General features: G+C 47.1%; 1 protein-coding gene across 4 annotated transcripts in view; it reads left to right on the forward strand.

Moving 5' to 3' along the window:
- The first annotated feature begins 6,543 nt into the window (after positions 1-6,543).
- Positions 6,544-19,472, forward strand: part of pcsk5b (proprotein convertase subtilisin/kexin type 5b) — a 602,404-nt gene continuing 589,475 nt past the window's right edge. For 2 of the 4 annotated variants that reach the window (XM_072516608.1, XM_072516609.1), the window contains exon 1: positions 6,544-7,164. In XM_072516608.1, the coding sequence (XP_072372709.1) occupies positions 6,985-7,164 (180 nt within the window). In that variant the 5' untranslated portion in view covers positions 6,544-6,984. The remainder of the gene's footprint in view (positions 7,165-19,472) is intronic. The other 2 variants (XM_072516611.1, XM_072516610.1) reach the window with 2 other exon arrangements.

Genomic DNA, 19,472 nt, shown 5'->3' on the forward strand with positions numbered 1-19,472 from the left:
GTACGCAGCCTTGCGGGGCCCCGGTATTGAGGACTATTGTGGGGGAGGTGTTGTTGTTCATTCTTACTGATTGTGGTCTGTTGGTCAGAAAATCGAGGATCCAGTTGCAGAGTGGGGAGCCAAGTCCAAGGTTTTGGAGCTTTGATATGAGCTTAGCTGGGATTATGGTGTTGAAGGCGGAGCTGTAGTCAATAAATAATAGTCTGATGTAGGAGTCCTCGTTGTCAAGATGCTCTAGGGATGAGTGTAGGGCCAGGGAAATGGCGTCTGCTGTTGACCGGTTGCGACGGTATGCAAATTGCAGTGGATCAAGGCGTTCTGGGAGTATGGAGGTGATGCGCTTCATGATCAACCTCTCGAAGCACGTCATTACGACTGAAGTCAGGGCCATTGGACGGTAGTCATTGAGGCACGTTGCTGGTTCTGTGTATGATGGTGGTCTTCTTGAAGCAGGTGGGGACCTTGGAGTGGAGTAGGGACAGGTTAAAGATGTCCGCGAACACCTCTGCCAGCTGGTCCGCGCAGGCTCTCAGTGCACGACCAGGGATCTCGTCCGGGCCCGTCGCCTTCCGAGGGTTCACCTTCAGGAAGGTCGATCTGACTTCGGAAGCTGTGATGGGTATGGGTGAGTTATTGGCTGCTGGGGCACTCGACAGCGGATTGTTGGTTACCTGCTCGAACCGAGCATAGAATGCATTGAGTTCATCGGGGAGGGGTGCGCTGCTGCCGGAGATACTACTCGGCTTCACTTTGTAGCCCGTTATGTTGTTTAGTCCTTGCCAGAACCGCCAAGAGTCTGTCTGTGACTCTAGCTTGGTTTGATATTCTCTCTTGGCATCTCGGATGACTTTGCGGAAGTCATACCTGGATTTCTTGTATAGGTCAGGGTCGTCTGACTTCAACGCCTCATCTGTCCTTCAGTAGGGTGTCAATCTCACGATTGAGCCATGGTTTCCGGTTGGGGAACGTACGTACTGCTTTCTTTGGCACGCAGTCGTCCACACATTTGCTGATGAAGTCTGTGACGTTGGTGGCATACTCATTTAAGTTGGTCGCTGAGTTCTTAAATATGGACCAGTCCACTGTCTCTAAGCAGTCATGTAAGAGCTCTTCTGTTTCCTTGGACCAGCACTGCCCGACCTTCTTAGCTGGATTCTCCTGCTTGCGTTTCTGCTTTTATACCGGGAGAAGGAGCACCGTCTTATGGTCTGATTTCCCAAAGTGCGGTCGAGTGATGGAACGGTAGGCACCCTTGATTTTTGAGTACCAGTGGTCAAGAGTGTTGACACCCCTGGTGGAACAGGAGATGTGCTGGTGGAATTTTGGCAGTACACTCTTGAGGTTGGCCTTGTTGAAGTCTCCGGCCACAATGAACAAGGCCTCCGAGTGTTCTGTTTTGTAGTTGTTTATAACTGTGTACAGTTCGTCCAGCGCCTTCCTCACTTCTGCCTGGGGTGGGATGTAGACCGCTGTGATAATGGCTGAACTGAACACACGTGGAAGATAGTATGGGCAGCACTTCACGGTCAGGTATTCCAGGTCCGGTGGGCAGTAGGTCGCCAGGGTCGCCACATCCAAGCACCAGGAGGAGCTGATGAGGAGGCACACCCCTCCACCCTTTGCTTTGCCTGATGATGCAGTGCGGACCTCCCGGTGAATTGAGAAGCCTTCAGGTTGTATGGCACAGTCCGGTGAGGCGGGGGTGAGCCATGTCTCTGTGAAACAGAGCACACAGCAGTCTCTTACTTCCCTCTGAGAGGTAAGTCTAGCGTTAAGTTCATCCAGCTTATTTTCGATCACTTGGACGCTTGCCAGGAATATGCTGGGGAGAGGGGTCTTGAAACCGCGTTGCTTCAGTCTAACCTGCAGACCGCCGTGTTTCCCTCGCTTCTTCGGTCGGCGGCTGCGGTGGCGGGGATGAACGATTGTGCCAATACCAACGAGTCATGCACACTGCCCCTGTAATGGCCGCAGACGTGCAGGATCCTCATCCGGTGGTCACAGACCACCTCAATGTTCATGGAGTAGGTCCCCTTCATGTTCATGAGCGCGGTCCACAGGGAACTGGATGTAGCGGTCCGCGACGTCATACAGGCGTCAGTCACTGCACGGATGCACCGATGTCTGGGAGATGCCGGACAGGTCCCCACTTGGCGACTGGAACGACCCTGTGGCATAGAAGTTGAGGGCGCCCGTCACCTTGACGGCAACCGGTAGAGGGTGTCCACCCCCAGTCCCACGTGGTGCCAGGTGTGCCATCAGGTGGCAGATATGGGCGACGGTTTCCAGCCTCATCCGGGGTCTCCTCCTGCATACCCTATCTGTGAGTTCCTGGTAGGACATGCGGTGCCGGTACACATGGGGCCTCATTGGGCGCCTCCGTCGCCATGGCACCGCCTCCTCCTCTTCCTCCTCCTCGTCCTGTCGGGCGGCCGGCCATCCGGCCTGGGCGGCTGCCACCTGCCCCTCTGCGGCATGCTCCTCTGCGGCAGCCTCCGCCGCCTCCCAGGCATGCCACTGCTCCAGCTCCCATAGAGCTACATGCAGGACAGCGGCCAACATCACTGAGTGAAGGCCAAACATAATGATCTGCAAGGGGTGGGGGTAGACGACATATCATCATTGCACATACCCACCTCCATAACCTGGTGCCATGGGCTGCATGGTCACCACTGATGACAGGTGGTACCTGGCCACGCAAAACACCCCCCCCCATCCCCGGCACTCCCTAGCCCCGGCACAACCCCCCCATGCCCCCCCCCATCCCCGGCACTCCCCACCCCCACGCCCACCCTCCCCAGACCCCATCCCCGGCACTCCCACACCACCCGCACACTCCACAGACACCAACTACGACACCGCCCGGCACACCAAGCCCTGTCCCGCCAAACGCAACCCCACCCCCAGCCACGGCCCAGCCGTCTTGACATGTGGTGGCCCCCCCATGCCGACCCCTACCTCCTTCTTCATCGGGGTCAGCCAACACGACTGGTTGACGCCCTAAAAGCATGTTTGATTAATGCCGGCATGAGCTGCGGTCACGTTGGCGGGACTTCGGCCCATTTAGGCCGGAGACTCGCAGCAGGCCCAGGGACCAGCATGTTTCGCCAATTCTGGCGATTCAGTGGGCCACGGGGCACAATCCCCGTTGGCGAGGTTTTTTCCGGCTCGGAGCATCGCAGTCCCGCCGTTGGAGGGGCATGGCGGGATTCGTGTGCCCCCCCCGGTGATTCTCCGAGCCGGCCCGGCATTGAAGAATCCCCGCCTTGATGCCTCGTGGGATCAACCAAAGTCCCATGAGGCATTGGGATCAGGAACCCACCCACATAGTCGGCCTTAAACCTACGTAAGGCCTTCTTGCCTAGTATCTACCAGCGTCCTGGGATCTACGGGCCTCCCAAGGGAGGCTGCAGCCAGGTGTCATTCAGTACTAGTCCACACAAATGTGGACTCGGTTGAACGACACCCAGGCTGTCTGCCAGGCCATCGGGGACCCCTGGGTGACCAGGGATAATGCAAGCTGGCTCCCAGGCTCTCCCGCTGAAAAGCGCACACCTTAGCACCGCCAGCCTGGCACTTGGGCACTGACCCTCCTTGGGCCCTGACCCTCAGCAGTGCTACCCTGGCACCCTTGCACTACACCCTGGCACTGTAGCAGTGCTTCTGTCAGCTTAGCAATGCCACCTGGGTGCAAGAGTGCCTGAGTGGCACTGCAAAGGGCCAGGGCCCAAGGGGGCCCATGCCCATGACAGGAGGGTGGAGGGAGTATGAAGTGTGGGGGGTGCAGGGCAGGTAAGAAGGGGTCTTTGGGCGGCTGGGTGGTGCCGTGTGGGGTCCTGGAAGGGGGTGTGTGGGTGGGCCTGAAAAGGGGATGTTCTCACTTGGGGGGGTGGGGTAATGCCCATGTGTGTGAGGGTTGACATTGCCCATGGGTGGGGGAGGGTGGGGGTGGGGGGGACCCACAAGCTCACTTAGAGATCAGAGCACCCTTTCAAAATGGCAGCCGAGTTCAGCCCCCCAGTAATGAAAAAAATTCAAAGTGTGAGCTAAACTGGTGAGAAACTCCCCAGGGCCCAAAATAGTGACTATGGACACAATCAAATGGTCACGCTGAGCCCGAAAAACAGCATCCTTGGTGCAATGTGGCAGATACAAGCCAGGAGACCCTGCTCCTGGGACCTACCTGGCTCGCAATGTCTCCTGAGATCTAACGCAATCTCGCTAAATGCTGCGATGTAAATCCTGCCCATTGTGGGAAGGATCACTTTTTAGCTAATCTATATATTAGAGCAAGACAGTTAATCTTGCTGTACTATGCAGTTGCCTGAGGCACCCTCAGGGGTTTGGATCTATCCCCTTTGCCTCGGAGACCTTGGGCAAGTGCTGTTCATTTCTGGCCTCCACAAATGGGGGTCACCCAGTGGATTGGAGGCCCCCAGATGCATACCCTTTGGGCAGGGTGGTACGCTGGCACTGTGTCCTGATTGTTCACTGCACTGAGGAGTTCTGGTGAGCATCAGCCATGATTCCCCACTGAGGCCCCTTACCTAACCTGAGTGCCGTTCAATAGCGTTTTGTTTCTCACCGCTGTGAGTGCCAGGAAACACGTGGCTAAACGTGCTCGCGATGGGACTTAGGTCCCATTTAGTTAAATCATGCCATAAGTGTCGTTAGATAGTGGTGGGCAATGAGCCGGCAGGAAACTCGCAGCAAAACCCGCCACAATTGACACTTGGAAACATTTCCGTTAAATCATATCCTACATGTGTCGTAAAGAGAAACATATCATTGGGAGAATGCCTCAATCCACAATCTTTAAATGGAGCTCTGAATTTTGGCATTGCAAAATATCCACATTTTAAGGGGCTGTTTAGCACAGGGCTAAATCGCTGGCTTTGAAAGCAGACCAAGGCAGGCCAGCAGCACGGTTCAATTCCTGTACCAGCCTCCCCGAAAAGCTGCCGGAATGTGGCGACTAGGGGCTTTTCACAGTAACTTCATTTGAAGCCTACTTGTGACAATAAGCAATTTTCATTTTCATTTCATTTCAAAAGAGTTAAAACTGAGATTTGTAGGTGCAATTTTTTTCTCAAAACTTGATACCAAGCATGGCTATTGGTCAGTACATCTCGCGGAGACGTCGAAAGAGCTGACTATATTCCATACCCTATTTGGACAATACTGTTCACAAAGACTTCCTGCCACTGCACTTTTTCACAAGATGGGCAATGACTGGAGTATTGTGGCAGGGTGGTTGAGGACAGAAAATCACATGATGACACCTTCACGAATAGATCCAATCAGTGTTGGCAACCCTAAACAGGGTTCAGGATTCCTGGGCTAAGAACGAAAAGTATTCAGCCAGAACCCAAATCTGATGGCAATGGTGCACATGAAGATATTTGCTGATGACAAAAAAGACCTGGCGTACAATTGGTTCTCAACCTCATGGGACTCTCCTCATTACTTTCATAACTTTTGCGGAAACCCTGGAGAAACAAGATTTTTTTTAGCCGTTTAACACCGTGATGTTTAGGGTTAGGGTGGTTACGTTTCCGCCAACATCCTCCTGAAATTGCAGGTGTCCCTGAAGCGACTCGGGATGAACGGTCACCCAGTGAGAGATATCAAGTGGTGGGAATCTCTTGTGGAACATGAACCTAACGTAAGACAGAGTTTAGTTCGGGGTGAGAAGGATAATCCTTGAGGCGTAAAAATCTTGTATGTCATTCATAGCCAACTTATTTTCTGTTGCTCTGTGGTTCCGCCCTGAATTGTTATTTGCAATACTCTGGCTACAAGCGTGCTTGAAACTTGGCCCCACACCGGCTTTTAACACTCGTTTGCATAGTCAGTGGAACCGTTATGTATTTTTAGAGCTGATTAATCTACATTACCTCTTTGTTTCCACACTTTGCAAAACCTTCAACTGGGGTAAAACTACAACGCCACCAATACGAGAAGACCCCCCCCCCCCAACTGCCACATTTTAGGATGAAGATCAGGCTCGATATTATTTTGCTGGCATATGTTTCTCCCTGAAATCAATGGATTGTAATGTTAATTGGCTGAAGGACATATATTACACTGCAGAAAATGTTATTGAAGAGATTTAATGTGGTTAATAGCTTCGCACCACCTGCTATTTCTCCCTCGCATTCTTGGTGAGAGTTCACAGTTGTTTTCCTGTCCGTTTAAGTATGACGGGGCAAAGTATGGTTTCTCCCGATCTATACATATATCTAAATTTTTTGGTAAAATTAACATGACAAAACTTACACAATGTGAATGTATTATGTGGCTGTGTGGAGATAGGAGAAATTGACAGACTCACGACCTTTGTTTTCTACAGGAAAATCTGCAATCCCTTTGCAGGAACTGTATTTTTTCTCGGGAAAATCTCAATGTGTTTGGTTTGTTAGAAATTTAAATTATGTGCAATAAAATCCAGCTGTAGCCGGAGAGCGCTAGGACCAGGGGAAGACCTTTTTGGTAGCTTTCTCTGGCGGAGGAGGGGGCTGAGGGTTAATTGAGTTACCGGCAGAGTTGGAGGAGGCGCTGTGGCCATCTTAAGGCAGAGCTTATTTGTGTGAGGAACAGAACAGTGCACTTACTCACATACACGCAGGTCTATGCATATGATACACAGGCGCGCACAGAGATAGAACCACACAGACACAATAGCTGCACCAGTGGCAACCACAGCAGCTCATAAATCCGTTCAGGTCTGCGGAGCTCATCCAAACCACAGGCACTGACTGGCGCTCCAGCCAGTCTCTCTTTCCACCTGGTTTATCATCAAAAAAACCCGTCAAAATGAGAGCAAGATTCATGAAGAGCGGATAATCGTGCTTTCTGGTGGAGTGGACGAGTTTGTTTAGAGGGCAGACACGCTTTATCTGACCGTCTCTGAAATTCAGCACGGGAATTGTATGCGAGAATCTGGACGTCAGATTTTTTTGAACCCCCCCCTCAAAAGAAAAGATGGGCCGAACGGTGAAGTGGTGCTGGGATCTTGTCTTTTCGCTGGTGCTATTTCTCGGGGTTCTGCTCCCCTTTTCCAGAACTCTGATGTACACGAACCACTGGGCTGTGAGGATAACCGGGGGGAGCGAAGAAGCCAATGCAATCGCGAGTAAATACGGATACAGAAACTTGGGACAGGTAAAGTGCAAATTTATTCGAAAGGGATAATCCGACTTCTCGCCCCTGTGTGTTAGGAGCATGTCGCTGATATGTGACTCTCCATCGCTCTCGGGTTTAGATGCTATTTTCCTCAGACCGACAGCAGCACGGTGGGTGGGGGTGGGTTTGTTGCTTTTTAAGTTGTGACTCGGGCTGAAAGAAAATAGATTGTAATTCGGGATGAATAATGAACTTAGTTTGCAATGAGTGTGTTTCCTTGACGAAATTATTTTAATTATGCTACGTTTTATGCACTTTAAACGTAACTTTAAAAAAAATGATATTTGAGACCCTTTCTCAAAAGTATTTGATTGCACTTGAGATAGGTTAGAGGGTTCCAGATCACACCTGGCCTTCTAGGAGAGTGATTTTAACCGGCTCCTTTCTCAGGTGGAATAGCACAGGTGTGTGATACGGCTGGGCTCGCGAGGCAGCCCCGGGCCGGGGGGAGCCTGGTCCGGCTGGGTGGGGGGCCTCGCCTGGCCGGACCGGAGACACTGGGCTCTCTTTTTCTGTTTTTGAAAAGAATGTGTTCCAGTGCTGGCGGTGTTTTTTTTTATTGAGAGGGGTCAGCAGGCGGAGAAGTGCAGATGTGGAAGGCTGAGTCAAACACACAAACAAGAAGCAACCCAAAGGGTTGATTTATCAGGTAGAGTGAGTTACTCTGAAACCAGGGAAGCTCCCCGCTGTTTCGAAATCGGCGAGCGGACTTCGAGGTTGTCGCGGCTCCGCCTTGGGCGAGATGGCACCTCATTAGCGCCAGTTCAAACGCTAGGCTCCAGTGGGAAGAAGCTTTCGCCTCACCTTTTCAAAGCTTGAGCCTTTCGATTGTCTCCCTTTCTTATTTAAAAACAAATGCTCAAGCTTTAACATTTCCCAATCTCCACCGTGATCACATGCGGGTTGGTTTAATGCGAGTCCAATCTAGATATCAACAGAGTTCCAGTGAGGAATTTAGCTTTGCAGTGCTCTCCCTTCATCTGTCAACACTTTTCCTTTTCACACCTGCTTTGTTTAATGCTGCGATATTTCCACCATCGCCTCCTTTCCACTAAAGATTGTTTGTCCTGCTCACCGGTGTCATTCAACATCTGAGCATGATGGTTTTTTTTTTTGTTCGCATCTGTATTTCTTGACAAATACAATATATGTTCCAAAGTGTTTGAGGTTAAACCCGAGGTGCCACATTAGAGTTGAAAGGCAACTGAATGCAGGCTTGATGAGTTCGGTTTTCGGAATTCTTTTGAGAGAGGGAAAAGAGAGACGGCAGTGGGGCGAGAGGGATTGAGGGTGCACTTTGGGTTGTACCACTGAAGGTGAAGCAGAGGGCATGCTGAGCCACACTAGTGCTGAGGGCTTGTGCTAAGGAAATTGTAGAATGGTGAAGTCACAGGTGGTTTTGTGGGTAATGGTTTTGAATTCAGAAGAGGATGGGGTGCCAATGATCGTTGGTAAGGGCAGAGAAAGCAGGGCGTTTTTAATGTACTAAGTGTGAAATATATTTTCAATTTGGAAAACCATTCCGATTGATTGCAAGAAAACTCACATCACATTGGTTTCCTGTCTGTTTAAGAATAATTCAGTAAAATGGCATTTTACTCTTGTCAATTTTCCGAGTTTTGGGAAAAGGCTTGGGTTAGCAGGAATGTAGCTCCGCATTCACATTGTAATTTGTATAGAATATTTAATCTATTAAATTGTCCCAAGGTTCCACAGGATCATCATAAAACAACGTGACTTTGAGACGCATGAGGAGATATTGGGTCAAATGATCAAAATCTTGGTTATGGATGGCACGGTAGGATGGTGATTAAGTCTGGTTCACCGAGCCAGGGACCCAGGTTCGATTCCTGGCTTGGGTCACTGTCTGTGTGGAGTCTGCACATTCTCCGTGTGTCTGCGTGGGTTTCCTTCCACAAGTCCTGAAAGATATGCTTGTTAGGTGAATTCGACATTCTGAATTCTCACTCAGTGAACAGGCGATGAGAGGATTTTCACAGTAACTTCATTGCAGTGTATTAAGCCTACTTGTGACACTAATAAAGATTATCAAAGTGATACATTTTTTTGAGAGAAGTGAGATAGAAGTGTGGGGGATGGAGGGAGTGCATTTTGTATCTTGTGGCCTAGGCAACTGAAGGTAGAATGAAAAATCAGGAGTGCTGAAGTGCAGGTTAGGTGGATTGGCCATGCTGAATTGCCCTTCGTTTCCAAAGGGTTGGGTGGGGTTATTGGGATAGGATGGAGGTGTAGTCTTGGGTGGTGCATCCAAGGGCTGGTGCAGACTCGATGGGCTGAATGGCTTCCTTCTACACATTAAATTCTAAAAAAGGGGGCCTGAACTAGAGGAGTGCAGATATTTGGAGGATTGTGAAGGCTTCGAGAGAAACCTTCACAAGGGAGATTTGAAGGGAGATTTGTTAGTGCTCTTTGGGGGGGTTTAAACTAATGCAGCAGGGGCATGGGAACCTGGATTGTAGTTTTAGGGTAAGGGAGAATGAGAGTATAGAGGTCAGGAGCACAGATTTGACGTCGCAGGAGGGGGCCAGCGTTCAGGTAGGTGGTTTGAAGTGTGTCTACTTCAATGCCAGGAGTATATGAAACAAGGTAGGGGAACTGGCAGCGTGGGTTGGTACCTGGGACTTCGATGTTGTGGCCATTTCGGAGACATGGATAGAGCAGGGACAGGAATGGATGTTGCAGGTTCCGGGGTTTAGGTGTTTTAGTAAGCTCAGAGAAGGAGGCAAAAGAGGGGGAGGTGTGGCGCTGCTAGTCAAGAGCAGTATTACGGTGGTGGAGAGGATGCTAGATGGGGACTCTTCTTCCGAGGTAGTATTGGCTGAAGTTAGAAACAGGAAAGGAGAGGTCACCCTGTTGGGAGTTTTTTATAGGCCTCCTAATAGTTCTAGGGATGTAGAGGAAAGGATGGCGAAGATGATTCTGGATATGAGCGAAAGTAACAGGGTAGTTATTATGGGAGACTTTAACTTTCCAAATATTGACTGGAAAATATATAGTTCGAGTACAATAGATGGGTCGTTTTTTGTACAGTGTGTGCAGGAGGGTTTCCTGAAACAATATGTTGACAGGCCAACAAGAGGCGAGGCCACGTTGGATTTGGTTTTGGGTAATGAACCAGGCCAGGTGTTGGATTTGGAGGTAGGAGAGCACTTTGGGGACAGGTTTGATGGAAAGGGATAAGTATACACCGCAGGGCAAGAGTTATAGCTGGGGGAAGGGCAATTATGATGCCATTAGACGTGACTTGGGGGGGATAAGGTGGAGAAGTAGGCTGCAAGTGTTGGGCACACTGGATAAGTGGGGCTTGTTCAAGGATCAGCTACTGCGTGTTCTTGATAAGTATGTACCGGTCAGACAGGGAGGAAGGCGTCGAGCGAGGGAACCGTGGTTTACCAAGGAAGTGGAATCTCTTGTTAAGAGGAAGAAGAAGGCCTATGTGAAGATGAAGTGTGAAGTTTCGGTTGGGGCGATGGATAGTTACAAGGTAGCGAGGAAGGATCTAAAGAGAGAGCTAAGACGAGCAAGGAGGGGACATGAGAAGTATTTGGCAGGAAGGATCAAGGAAAACCCAAAAGCTTTCTATAGGTATGTCAGGAATAAGCGAATGACTAGGGAAAGAGTAGGACCAGTCAAGGACAGGGATGGGAAATTGTGTGTGGAGTCTGAAGAGATAGGCGAGATACTAAATGAATATTTTTCGTCAGTATTCACTCAGGAAAAAGATAATGTTGTGGAGGAGAATGCTGAGCCCCAGGCTAATAGAATAGATGGCATTGAGGTACGTAGGGAAGAGGTGTTGGCAATTCTGGACAGGCTGAAAATAGATAAGTCCCCGGGACCTGATGGGATTTATCCTAGGATTCTCTGGGAGGCCAGGGAAGAGATTGCTGGACCTTTGGCTTTGATTTTTATGTCATCATTGGCTACAGGAATAGTGCCAGAGGACTGGAGGACAGCAAATGTGGTCCCTTTGTTCAAAAAGGGGAGCAGAGACAACCCCGGCAACTATAGACCGGTGAGCCTCACGTCTGTAGTGGGTAAAGTCTTGGAGGGGATTATAAGGGACAAGATTTATAATCATCTAGATAGGAATAATATGATCAGGGATAGTCAGCATGGCTTTGTGAAGGGTAGGTCATGCCTCACAAACCTTATTGAGTTCTTTGAGAAGGTGACTGAACAGGTAGACGAGGGTAGAGCAGTTGATGTGGTGTATATGGATTTCAGCAAAGCGTTTGATAAGGTTCCCCACGGTAGGCTATTGCAAAAAATACGGAGGCTGGGGATTGAGGGTGATTTAGAGATGTGGATCAGAAATTGGCTAGCTGAAAGAAGACAGAGGGTGGTGGTTGATGGGAAATGTTCAGAATGGAGTACAGTCACAAGTGGAGTACCACAAGGATCTGTTCTGGGGCCGTTGCTGTTTGTCATTTTTATCAATGATCTAGAGGAAGGCGCAGAAGGGTGGGTGAGTAAATTTGCAGACGATACTAAAGTCGGTGGTGTTGTCGATAGTGTGGAAGGATGTAGCAGGTTACAGAGGGATATAGATAAGCTGCAGAGCTGGGCTGAGAGGTGGCAAATGGAGTTTAATGTAGAGAAGTGTGAGGTGATTCACTTTGGAAGGAATAACAGGAATGCGGAATATTTGGCTAATGGTAAAGTTCTTGAAAGTGTGGATGAGCAGAGGGATCTAGGTGTCCATGTACATAGATCCCTGAAAGTTGCCACCCAGGTTGATAGGGTTGTGAAGAAGGCCTATGGAGTGTTGGCCTTTATTGGTAGAGGGATTGAGTTCCGGAGTCGGGAGGTCATGTTGCAGCTGTACAGCACTCTGGTCCGGCCGCATTTGGAGTATTGCGTACAGTTCTGGTCACCGCATTATAGGAAGGACGTGGAGGCTTTGGAGCGGGTGCAGAGGAGATTTACCAGGATGTTGCCTGGTATGGAGGGAAAATCTTATGAGGAAAGGCTGACGGACTTGAGGTTGTTTTCGTTGGAGAGAAGAAGGTTAAGAGGAGACTTAATAGAGGCATACAAAATGATCAGGGGGTTGGATAGGGTGGACAGTGAGAGCCTTCTCCCGCGGATGGATATGGCTGGCACGAGGGGACATAACTTTAAACTGAGGGGTAATAGATATAGGACAGAGGTCAGAGGTAGGTTCTTTACGCAAAGAGTAGTGAGGCCGTGGAATGCCCTACCTGCTACAGTAGTGAACTCGCCAACATTGAGGGCATTTAAAAGTTTATTGGATAAACATATGGATGATAATGGCATAGTGTAGGTTAGATGGCTTTTGTTTCGGTGCAACATCGTGGGCTGAAGGGCCTGTACTGCGCTGTATTGTTCTATGTTCTATGTTCTAAAAATTAGCATTTGTATGGAGGCTTTCATGATTGCCAAAGTGCTTCACACCCAAATGTGATCTTAAGTGTAATCACTGTTGTAATGTGAGAAACACAGCAGCCAATTTGCACACCACAAACTCCCACAAATAGTAATGTAATAATGACCAGATAATCTGTTTTCTGCCATGTTGATTGAAAGATGCAAACTGGTGAGGACAAAGGGGATATCTCGTTTGCTCCTCTTTGAAATAGTACCATGGGATATTTTATGCCCACCTGAGAAAGCAGACAGGGCCTCGGTCTAAAGTCTCCGAAAGATGATGCCTCTAATGGTATAGCACTCCCTCAGTACTGCACTGGAGTGACAACGTATATTGTTGTGTAAAAAAATCTCTGTAGTGGACTTGAACCCACAGCATTTGACACAAGTAGAGTTCTACTACTGAGCCACACCTGACATTTTGTAAGGGTTACCTTATTTTTCATTTTTATTTTTTAAATGAAGAATGTGATTCTTCGAAGGATAACTTGACAGATGGTGATGACAAGCAGCTGTTGACCAAGGGACCATTCTTCATGTCAATGCCTGGACAATGAGCCTTATACCGCTATTCAAATTTGGCATTATCACATGCACACTTTAAAAAAAATTTCCATTTCTTACCTAGTCCAAAGACATAGACTCATTAGAATTTACAGTGCAGAAGTAGGCCATTTGGCCCATCGGGTCTGCACCAGCCCTTGGAAAGAGCACCCTACCTATCCCCACACCTCCACCCTATCCCCGTAATCCCATCTAACACAACCTTTTTGGACACTAAGGGCAATTTAACATAGCCAATCCACCTAACCTGCACCCCTTTGGACTGTGTGAGGAAACCGGAGCACCCGGAGGAAACCCATGCAGACACGGGGAGAACGTGCAGACTCCACACAGTGACCCAAACCAGGAATCGAACCTGGGACCCTGGAGCTGTGAAGCAACTGTGCTAACCACTGTGCTACCGTGCAGCTCCATGTAGTCAAATGAAGCATAAATTCCTGTTTGAATTCAATAAATTAGTTCAAATAGGCATTGAAATGAGAAACTTGCTTTTCCCTAATTTACTAGAAAGATGCACTACCTTGTGGAGCACTGTGCCATATAAATCAAAACGGTTTCGGTCCTAGACTGTTAAAATACCTAAGCTGTTGTGTTAGGAGCATTGATTTGGCTTCAGTGTCCCTGGCCTTATTAGTGGGGAAGACCAATAATCAGCGGTGGGATCAATCACTAGCTGCTGAATCAAAACATGTGAGAATGGACATCTGGTTCTACATAATAAGAACATAAGAACTAGGAGCAAGAGTAGGCCATCTGGCCCCTCAAACCTGCTCTGCCATTCAATAAGATCATGGCTGATCTTTTTCTGAACTGAGCTCCACTTACTCGCCCACTCACCATAACCTTTTATTCCTTTACTGTTCAATGTTTTGCCTTAAAAACATTTAGCAAGGTAGCCCCAACTGCTTCCCTGGGCAGAGAATTCCACAGATTCATGACCATTTGGGTGAAGAAGTTCCTCCTCAATTCAGTCCTAAATCTGCTCCCCTTTATTTAAAAGCTATGCCCCCTAGTTCTAGTTTCACCCTCCAGTGGAAATAACCTCCCTGCTTCTATCCTATCTATTCCCTTCATAATTTTATATGTTTCTATATATAGGCGGCATGGTGGAACAATGGTTAGAAATGCTGCCCCTCCGCTCCGGGGTGCAAGGTTCAATTTCAGCCTTGGGTGACTGTCTGTATGGAGTTTGCACTTTCTTCCCATGTCTGCGTGGGTTTCCTCCACAGTCCAAATATGTGCAGGTTAGGTGGATTGACCATGCTAAATTGCCCCTTGGTGTAAAAAAAGTTAGGTGGGGTTACTGAGATAGGGTTGAGGTGTGGGCTTAAGTACGGTGCTCTTTCCAAGGGCCGATGCAGACTTGATGGGCCAAATTGCCTCATTCCGCACTGCAGATTCTATGAAGATCCCTCCTCATTCTTCTAAATTTCAATGAGTATAATCCCAGTCTACTTAGTCGCCTCATAAACTAATCCTCTCAACTCCGGAATCAACCTAGTGAATCTCCTCTGCACACCCTTCAGTGCCAGTACATCCTTTTTCACTACTATAATTTAGTTGAATTGTGTGCTCACACTTGGTGTCTTGGATCATATGGCTGCTTGTGAGAGGCACTTGAGGATCGTGTCAACCATTGCACAGTGCCACAGCACGAGTTATCCTCATAATTCTTGAGACACATAGAAGCGATAACTTGACATAAAGCTTCAACGTCTGTAGCAGTAGAGCATAATGCTATACCATGACATGTACTTATTCACTAATATATTGGATTGAGGGATGGAAGCAGAATTATTTTTGTCTACAAAACGTATCTTGAAAACTTCTGAAGTTATCTTGAGCAGTCTAGCTTAAGTTTTTTTTATCTTGGTTGCCCTACTTTGGAAATTGGAATGATGTACATGTTGCTAAACACCTTTTTTAAAAATAAGGGAAGGAATGATTTCTAAATGAATAATCTTTGGTATTGATTTTAATTAGCAGCAAACATCTGTCCGCTGATATTAATCATTCAGTATACCTTATCTGGTATGGAAATGAATTATAGAAAAATGAGGTTTTTTAATTGTTGTGATTATTGCGTTTACTGAAAAATGTTGAAGAAGATCTTGATTCCCATGGTTGTTGATGACAATTTGCCCTTGATCTGATCCCAAATTACTTTATTAATGAAACCTACATTTTAGAAATATAAATAAAATATAAGCTTAAAATCTGTATTTTGAACATAATTCATACATCACAGAAGTACGCCTTTTTTGTGTTGAAAGTATGATGATCACTACAATTAGTGCAGTCAGAATAAGCGTGGTTTTAGAATAAACGTGGTTTTAGAAGAAACTACACTTCTAAAATTGTTTTTTGACGTAACTTGTCAAACTTCCAATTCTTGTTACCACTTACTTCCTCTTGCCTGGAGGTGCTGACCCAATCGCCGTGTCCCTACAGCTACTGGGCTTTACAAACCATGCATCAAACCAAGAAACAACATTGTAATTTTACGGCAGTATTATCAATACTTGTGTTTTGCTTTTCACGCAATCTAGAAAGGAGCATCTGCATGTAGTTTCACATTTGCTCAAGTATGGTTTCAGTTGGCACACATTAAATGGCCAACCTAGATACCAGTCCTGAACTCAAATGTTTCTGGTGTGTGTCTGCAAATAGAAATTTAGTTGCATATTTTCAGTGAAAATTCCATGTGTGAATTGTTGGTTGTGAGTAGGAATTTTTAAATATTGCTTCCTTCACCTGAAGTTAGCTGCCACTTGTGGTTGAATAGCACTATGTTATGATTTATTAGGATAAAAATCTGAAAATCACTCCACCTAATTGTCTAATTCAAAGTTCCTAGTTAAAAATCTGTCTCATTTCAGAGATTAACAATGAATTAGGATGATATTCTGTTTCTAGTGGCTTAAATTGAATTCTGAATTGTTGGGGATAATAGTCCTTATGCTCTTCAATTATCAACTATTCATTACTAATTACTCATTTTGTTTGGTTACCCCCAAAATGGTGGTTGGAAATGGGAATCTCACTGATGCAGTAAGGTCCAGTGACTGTTTGAGTAATATAGGAAGAATTCTATATTGCAACTAGCCTGTATACCTATCACTGCATTTTAAAGTAGATGCAAAAGTTCCAATGCTGCTTTCGAATGTCAACTTTGATGGAGCAGAAAATATATTGTCAACATACTCCAGAGAACACAGAATAAAAATAGATCGACCATTGAGAATGCTTACACAATTCATTATGTAAGGCAGGAAGGAAAGAAAATATGGGTAATTTGGGTTGTCCTGCTAGATCTTATTCCAGAATATAGGACATGCCTTTTATGTTTGTTAAATACTGTTGAATCAGGAATGTGACGTGACTTGCCTTCATGATGGAACTGAATGTCAGATTTAGAACATAGAACATAGAACAATACAGCGCAGTACAGGCCCTTCGGCCCACGATGTTGCACCGAAACAAAAGCCATCTAACCTACACTATGCCATTATCATCCATATGTTTATCCAATAAACTTTTAAATGCCTTCAATGTTGGCGAGTTCACTACTATAGCAGGTAGGGCATTCCACGGCCTCACTACTCTTTGCGTAAAGAACCTACCTCTGACCTTTGTCCTATATCTATTACCCCTCAGTTTAAAGTTATGTCCCCTCGTGCCAGCCAAATCCATCCGCGGGAGAAGGCTCTCACTGGCCACCCTATCCAACCCCCTGATCATTTTGTATGCCTCTATTAAGTCTCCTCTTAACCTTCTTCTCTCCAACGAAAACAACCTCAAGTCCATCAGCCTTTCCTCATAAGATTTTCCCTCCATACCAGGCAACATCCTGGTAAATCTCCTCTGCACCCGCTCCAAAGCCTCCACGTCCTTCCTATAATGCGGTGACCAGAACTGTACGCAATACTCCAAATGCGGCCGTACCAGAGTTCTGTACAGCTGCAACATGACCTCCCGACTCCGGAACTCAATCCCTCTACCAATAAAGGCCAACACTCCATAGGCCTTCTTCACAACCCTATCAACCTGGGTGGCAACTTTCAGGGATCTATGTACATGGACACCTAGATCCCTCTGCTCATCCACACTTTCAAGAACTTTGCCATTAGCCAAATATTCCGCATTCCTGTTATTCCTTCCAAAGTGAATCACCTCACACTTCTCTACATTAAACTCCATTTGCCACCTCTCAGCCCAGCTCTGCAGCTTATCTATATCCAAATTAATTTAATTTATGATGACAATGAAACCTGCTACACTGTTCCCTTTTGTGCTTCACTCTTCTACATGTTCTCTTTTAGGCTCTGTAGCATACAAATAAAGTAAATGCTTTGGCAAGACAGTGAGAATACTTTAAGAAACAATTCAAAGTGTAGATCCCTATTGCATTGCAAGCACAAGGAATTTTTTTTGTTCATTTACGGAATGTGGATGTCGCTGGCCACACCAGTATTTATTGCCCTTCCGTGGTTGCCCATCAAAAGATGGTGGTGATCTGCCTTCTTGAACTGCTGCAGTCCCTGAGATGCAAGTACACCCACTGTGCGGTTAGGGAGGGAGTTCCTGAATTTTGACCTGAAGACAGTGAAGGAATGACAATAAATTTACAAATCAGGATGGTGAGGGGCTTGGAGGCAAACTTCCAGTGGTGGTGTTTCCAGGTAACTGTTGCTCTTGTCCTCCTGAATGATAGTGGTCTTTGAGTTTGGAAGGTGCTGTCGAAGGAAACCTTGGTGAGTTCCTGCAGTGCATTTTGTAGATGGTACCCACAGCTACCATTGTTCGTCAGTGGTGGAGATTTGATTGTTTGTGGAAGGAGTAGCAATCAAGCAAGCTGCTTTGTCTTGGATGGTGTTGAGCTTCTTGAGTATTGTTGGAGCTGCACTCATCCAGGCAAGTGGAGAGTATTCCATTACACTCCTGACTTGTGCCTTGTAGAGGGTGGACATGGTTTGGTTAGATAATCTTTATTATTGTCACAAATAGGCTTACATTAACACTGCAATGAAGTTACTGTGAAACACCCCTAGTCACCACATACCGGCGCTTGTTCGTGTACAAAGATGGAGAATTCAGAATGTTCAATTCACCTAACAGCATGTCTTTCGGGTCTTGTGTGAGGAAACCAGAGTACCCGGAGGAAACCCACTCAGACACATGGCGAACGTGCAGACTCCAGTCGGACAGTGACCCAAGCGGGAATCGAACCTGGGACCCTGGTGCTGTGAAGCAACAGTGCTAACCACTGTGCTGCCGTGCCGATACAAGGTGCGTTACTTGCTGCAGCATTCTTAGAGTTTGACCTGCTCTGGTAGTCACAGTATGATATGGCTAATCCAGTTCAGTTTCTGGTCAGTGGTAACCCCCCAGGATCTTGATAGCGGGGGTCCAGGATGTTGATATTGGGGGGTGGCGGTGGGGGGCAGTGATGGTAATGCCATTGGATGCCAAGGGGTGATGGCTAGGTCCTACTTTGTTGGAAACCCTTGTTGCCACATCGCCTGGCACAGATGTTACTTTCCACATGTCAGCCTATAAGACATAGGAGCAGAATTAGGCCACTCGGTCCATCAAATCTGCTCCGCCATTCAATCATGACTGATATTTTTCTCATCCCCATTCTCCTGCCTTCTCCCCATAACCCCTGATCCCCTTAATAATCAAGAATCTATCTATCTCTGTCTTAAAGACGCTCATTGATTTGGCCTCCACAGCCTTCTGTGGCAAAGTGTTCCACAGATTCACCACCCTCTGTCTGAAGATATTCCTTCTCATCTCTATTTTCAAGAAAGCCCAAGCCTGGATTTTGTTCAGGTCCTATTGCATTTGGACCTCGACTGCTTCAGTTTGACTGATGAGCCACAATCGGTACTGAAAACTGTGCAGTCATCAGCTAACATCCCCACTTCTGACCGTATGATGGAAGGAAGGTCAGTGATGAAACCGCTGAAGGTGGTGGCCGAGGACACTAGCCTGAGGAACTCCTGCAGTGATGTTGTGGAGAAAAAATGATTGACCTCCAACCAGTACAACCATCTTCCTTTGTGCAAGGTATAACTGCAACCTGCAGAGTTTTTCCCCCCTGATTCCCATTGATTCAAGCTTTGCTAGGGCTCCTTGATGCCATACTTGGTCAAATACTGTCTTGATGTCAAGGGCAGTCACTCTCACCTCACCTCTGGCATTCCGCTCTTTTGTCCATGTTTGAACCAAGGCTGTAATGAGGTCAGGGCTGAGTGAACTAGGTGGAACCCAAACTGAAGCTGTGAACAGGTTATTGTTAAGTGAGT

Source organism: Scyliorhinus torazame, chromosome 9 (genome assembly GCF_047496885.1).
Source record: "Scyliorhinus torazame isolate Kashiwa2021f chromosome 9, sScyTor2.1, whole genome shotgun sequence".
In the NCBI taxonomy this organism is placed as follows: Eukaryota; Metazoa; Chordata; class Chondrichthyes; order Carcharhiniformes; family Scyliorhinidae; genus Scyliorhinus; species Scyliorhinus torazame.